Here is a 6,346-nt window from a genome sequence, read left to right as displayed (position 1 = left end):
CGGTATTTAACCGTAAACTGGACACAAAACGGTAAAACCAGAAACGTTGTTACCTTATTTTTCGCAGTTGAATTACGGAAATCACAGCTGCGTTTTTTTACTGTAAATTTTACAGCAATTTTTTTATAGCGTATCCCAACGTCTCCGCTTCGACGAGGAAAACGAAGAGCGGGCATGAAAAAACACCGTCTTTTTTGCGTTCGGTGGCACTAAGAAAGTGGTCTGGTTCTGTAGGAGCGCGAGTAAGCACCGTTTGCTCTGTTTCAGGCGGGCGGTGTCTGGGCGTCCTCCGACGGATGGAGATCAACTCCCGCTTCCGCTATTACTTCCAGCACCCCTGGTCCCGCCTGGTCGTGGCCTACCTGGTCACCTTCTTCAACTTCCTGATCTTCGCCGAGGACCCGGTGTCTCACAGCCAGACGGAGGCGCACATGATCGTGGTGGGGAACTGCTTCTCGTTCGTGCTCAACAAGTATCCCGGAGGAGGGTGGAACGTCCTGAAGGTGCTGATGTGGATCCTGGCCATCATCACGGGCCTCATCGCCGGGAAGTTCCTGTTCCACCGACGCTTGTTCGGTATGTGCCGGCTTTGACTTTCTTTTACTTATTCTTCTATCCCAGAGGTTCCTTCAGATCAGGTTGGCAGCACACCGCTTCTAGTAAAAGTGTCAGCCACTGCAACTTGATAAATATGATTTTTATGGTCCTGTAAGTCTAATGGAGATCAACAGTTTTTTTCCAGCATTAATAATAATAAAAGAGTACTAGAATGATTTCTGAACCCGGATTATGTGCCAGACGAAAATCGTGGTAGTAAATTACAGTTCAACACATCAAATTTTGATCAACCGCTGGCATTTTAAGACTTTCATTACATTGATGCTGTTTGACCAGAGCTTTCTCAAAGCTCTCTCTTGTGCTTATGTTTATTTGTGTACAGCAGTCAACGCTTCAAATGTCGGCCACTGCATATTAAATATGATTTTGGAGGGAAACAATCAGTGCACGAGAAAGAGTACACACAGGTTCTCCTGTCTCAACACGCGACACGTGATCGTTATATAAGAGCACAGCCGAAGACATCAAACTTTCATCTGAGGCATGCGCTGCTTTATTATTAATTATGCTTGTAGTCTCAGAGCTTTCTCAAAACCCTCTCTGATTGGAAACAAGAACTGGATTCAATTTGATGGCTAACGTAAACCCACCATAAAATAAAGACCTGTTCGCGTTAAAGGCCATGACTCTTGCTTTTTAATGATCCCTCTAATTCTGTAAGAACAGGGAAGTCCGCGCTGAAGTTATATTCATATTCGCTACTATAGTTATTATTATTGGTGTGAACACTTATATAGTTATCGTTATAGTTATCGCTATTGCAGTGACTGCTAATATAGTTAGCATTTTTGGTGTGAACACTTATATAGTTATTATTATTGGTGTGAACACTTATATAGTTATCGTTATAGTTATCGCTATTGCAGTGACTGCTAATATAGTTAGCATTTTTGGTGTGAACACTTATATAGTTATCGTTATAGTTATCGCTATTGCTGTGACTGCTAATATAGTTAGCATTTTTGGTGTAAACGCTTAATAGTTATAGTTATGTATTATTTTGGTGTGAACACTTATATAGTTATCGTTATAGTTATCGCTATTGCTGTGACTGCTAATATAGTTAGCATTTTTGGTGTAAACGCTAATATAGTTATTATTATTGGTGTGAACACTTATATAGTTATCGTTATAGTTATCGCTATTGCTGTGACTGCTAATATAGTTAGCATTTTTGGTGTAAACGCTAATATAGTTATTATTATTGGCATGAACACTTATATAGTCATCGTTATAGTTATTGCTATTGCAGTGACTGCTAATATAGCTAGCATTTTTGGTGTAAACGCTACTATAGTTATCATTATTGGTGTGAACACATAGTTATCATGGTTGTGTCAGTGCTAATATAGTTATCGTTTGTTGTAATCTTATTATAATCGTTATCGCTATTGCTGTGACAGCTAATGTAGTAAAACTTTTGGTGTAATCGCTACTATAGTTATTATTATTGGTGTGAACACTTATATAGTCATCGTTATAGTTATCGCTATTGCTGTGACTGCTAATATAGTTAAAAATATTTAGTGTAAATGCTAATATAGTTATTATTATTGGCATGAACACTTATATAGTCATCGTTATAGTTATCGCTATTGCAGTGACTGCTAATATAGTTAGCATTTTTGGTGTGAACGCTAATATAGTTATTATTATTGGTGTGAACACTTATATAGTCATCATTATAGTTATCGCTGTTGGTATGACTGCTAATATAGTTAAAATTCTTGGTATAAACGCTACTATAGTTATTATTATTGGTGTGAACAATATAGTTATCATGGTTGTGTCAGTGCTAATATAGTTATCATTTGTTGTAATCTTATTATAATCATTATAGTTATCTATTGCTGTGACAGCTAATGTAGTAAAACTTTTGGTGTAATCGCTACTATAGTTATTATTATTGGTGTGAACACTTATATAGTCATCGTTATAGTTATTGCTATTGATGCGACTGCTACTAAAGTTATAATTTTTGGTGTAAACACTACTATAGTTATCATTATTGTGTGAACATTGTGTAGTTATTGGTATAGTTATCACGATTATGTCAGTGCTGATATAGTTATCGTTTGGTGTGATCTCTTAGTTATTATTTTGGTGTGAACACTTTTGGTCATTTTGTAATAAAAAAATAAAAATCGATAATATAGTATTATTATCGGTGTATTGCTGTGACTGCTAATATAGTTATAATTTGTGGTGACTGCTAATATAGCTACTATAGTTATTATTATTGGTGTGAACACTTATATAGTCATCATTATAGTTATCGCTGTTGGTATGACTGCTAATATAGCTATAATTTTTGGTGTAAACACCAATATAGTTATTGCTGTTGGTGTGAAAACTAATTTAGTTAGTACTATTGTTACTGATGTGTGTTCATAAAGTTATAATTTTTGGTGTAAACACCAATATAGTTATCGTTATTAGTGTGAACGCTTATGTAGTTATTGTTATAGTTATCACGATTTTTGTCAATGCTAGTATAGTTACCGTTTTAGTTGTCATATTTGGCGTGAATGCTAACATAGTTGTCACTATCGGTGTGAGCGTTAATAAAGTAAAAATTAGTGTGCACATGTGCTTGTATTGTTCTTGGCGTGGTTGCTAATATAGCTGTCGTCGTGGTTTCAAATGCTAATGTCGTCTTCCGGTGGCTGTGCTAGCGCAGGTTATCTGTGTTGACCTGGTTTGTGGTCAGTGGTCTGGTCTGACAGATGCTCTGGATCCGTGATGCTGACGGCTTCTGCTGGGTCAGCGCTTCTGTCGGCTCTCTGCTTCCAGCTCAACCAAACACATCTGGATCCTGTCATGAAGTATTACAGCACGAGTGTGTGTGTGTGTGTGTGTGTGTGTGTGTGTGTGTGTGCAGCTCCTGTGTGATAAATGATGCATTTCATGCTCAGTCTGAACATCAATGTCATTAATAATAAAAATTCAGACATTAGATAAACAAAGGCTGCCTGAGTTTTTGTGCATTTTAGACCTTGTTTACTTTATAAATTCACGTTAGCATCAGGATTATTACGAAACATTTTTATCACTTGAAATATAATAAATGTTCATTGCAATAAAACAAATTTAAACTAAATTAAACCAGTTTTATTTCAAAGTTGCAGTTGAAGTAGTTAAAATAACATCTAAAAACAAACTAATAAAAATAACACAATAACTGAAACAGAACAAACTAATATAAATCAAATCAAATCTAATTTAACTGCATAGTGTGTTGCGTTGGAGCATATCCTTCTGATATAATTAATCCTGCTATTCATTTAGTGACAAACTTTTATTAATAAGTGCCACCTACATTATTCAAATTATCCAAAGGTTTGTATTTTTAGTTTGCAAGAATTAATACTTTTTTAGGTGTGTATCAATATATTTTTTTTTTATTGCACTGGCAACTAGTTGAAATAGTTACAGCTTTCTCTCTGATTCATAGCCTATGTTTTATTGTTATTTTCAGTTTTGTTATGGCTATGTTTAGTTTGACGACCCTGAAATGCACTAAACCGGACGGCAAATGTATTTATAATATTACAAATATTTTTATTTCAATTTTTAATATTGAAATATATTCGAACTTAAAGCTAAATTGCACAGCGCAGGAGGACACTTCTTTCAGGAACGCTGAAAACTTTTTTTGATTTGTAGATGCGTCACGTTACAGAGGTAAAAAAAATGAGGTTTAAAAGCACTGGTGTGTGATTTCAGCGTGTCAGTTTTCACGGTCGTCGTTCATGTCTGCTTCCGGCGAGGAGGCCTTGTGCTTCATGTGCTGAATTAAACCTCGTGTAAAGAGCTACTACTGTCCAAAGAATTAACCCGAGTTGCGTGAGAAGCTTTAACCAGCTTTAACCGACCTGTTCATATAAACCTGCACTGTGTGACGCTTTCCAGAGGACGATGCTCAGGTGTTTGTAGACAGCAGTAGATGGCAGCATCGAGTCAGTGAACACCTTAAAAACCGCACAGTAACACCGAGGTAAAACACAGACACACTTTCTCTCCTGTGCACGATGATATATACAGAAACAACCAAACCCTGACACTTCATCTACGAAAAATCACCAGAACACCAGAAGAGAGAAGATCCTGTTAGCATTTGAGGCTCTTGATCTCGAGAAGAACCATTTATTTAATCGGGAATAGAATAAAAATGTCTAATATTATTACAGTTTAAAATTTGAATGTGTGTTAAAGTGATTTTCAGCATCATTACTGCAGTCTTCAGTGTCACACGATCTTCAGAAATCATTATAATATACTGATTTAATGCTCGAGAAATATTAATATTATATAATGTTGAAATGTTTTTGTGGAAATCATGGTACACTATGCAAATTTCTATTCATTTGGAGTAAGATTTTATACTTTTATTCATCAAGGACACATTAAAATTGCTCAAAAGCAACATTAACGCTCATAAAGTTCATGCTGTTCCTTTAAACCTTCTTTTCATCTTTGAGGCCTAAAAAATGTAACGCATCAGTTTCTATTCAGATTTCTAAAGGATCACGTGACTCTGAATACTGGAGTAATGATGCTGAAAATTCAGCTTTGATCACAGAAATAAATTACAGTTTAACATGCATTCACACAGAAAACGCATTTTTAGATTTGATATATATTTTGCATTTTGGACCGAATGAATCCAGCCTTCTTTCTAAATCGTCAAAAAGCCTAATTGTTGCAGACTTCTCCATGCATGACAGGACTGAGAGAATCAGAAGCACCTGTACGCGTCCCTCACCCGCGCAGACAACGAAACGCGCATCGCTCCTGATGAATTGATGTGACCGCCGTTTCCATGGAAACCGCCTCCAGAGACCCAGCCGGCCGCTGAACCCGCGCTCGATTCGCCTGTGATGAATGAGTTTTGTCCCGGTTTGATTCTACCGAGACCCGGCGGAGGTAGTTAGTTAAGAGCAGCACTGAGGCGGCCTACATTCACCCAGCGGGGCCACGGGCCCCCGAGGGCCTCCCGACGCTGTTTTTAGCACACGTTATAATGAATGTCGCACAGATGCAAAGAATCATCTTCACCGGCCCTAAATTACAGCACAACCGGCCGAATCTGGCTTTGCGTCGGCTGTATTTATTTCCGGATCGTTCGGAGGCCCTGTAAGAGCGTGCTTTAACCTTAAAACTCGTCTTCTGGAGCGCAAAGCAGCCACCTTTGACCCGCTAATCTGCCGCTGTAAACGAGCAAGCGCCGCAGTCATTATTTTTCCTGTGAAGCGGCGCAGAGCTGCGGGTCTCTGGTGTTTGGGGCCTGGTTTCTCCGGCTGGCCTCCATCCGCAGAACGAAAGTTGAGGTGCTTGAAGAACTCTCTATTTTCACCTCGGAAGAAATAATAAAAGAGACTGAAATGAGTCACTCGGTGAGAGTCTAAGGCTATGAAATAGCTGCTTCGTATTGAGATCTCTGACTTTTGCAGGGTTTCAGACGATGTTGAAACTCTAGAGGAGACGCATGTGAGGTTAATAACATCTGAGCAGCAGGTCTGGGATGTTTTTCCCACAGCAGTACATCTTTTATTTTATGTTAGTTTACTTTAGGATTTATTCCTATTTTATATTAGACTTAAATTTGATATACTTTTTACATTTTAATTAGTTTTTAAATTGTGTATATATATATATATATATATATATATATATATATATATATATATATATATATATATTTTTACTATTTATACTATTACTGTGT

The 6,346-nt window shown here is 37.3% G+C and overlaps 1 protein-coding gene across 1 annotated transcript in view; it reads left to right on the top strand.

The window, feature by feature from the left end:
* The window catches only part of tmem117 (transmembrane protein 117), a 49,896-nt gene that overhangs the window by 3,532 nt on the left and 40,018 nt on the right, over positions 1-6,346 (top strand). Inside the window, 1 exon segment of the mRNA XM_043228673.1 lies at positions 268-576. Within this exon segment, the coding sequence (XP_043084608.1) occupies positions 268-576 (309 nt within the window).

Source organism: Puntigrus tetrazona, chromosome 25, assembly GCF_018831695.1.
Source record: "Puntigrus tetrazona isolate hp1 chromosome 25, ASM1883169v1, whole genome shotgun sequence".
NCBI classification, from domain to species: Eukaryota; Metazoa; Chordata; class Actinopteri; order Cypriniformes; family Cyprinidae; genus Puntigrus; species Puntigrus tetrazona.
Note: the sequence above shows the minus strand (reverse complement) of the source record. Positions and strands in the feature narration are given on the sequence as shown.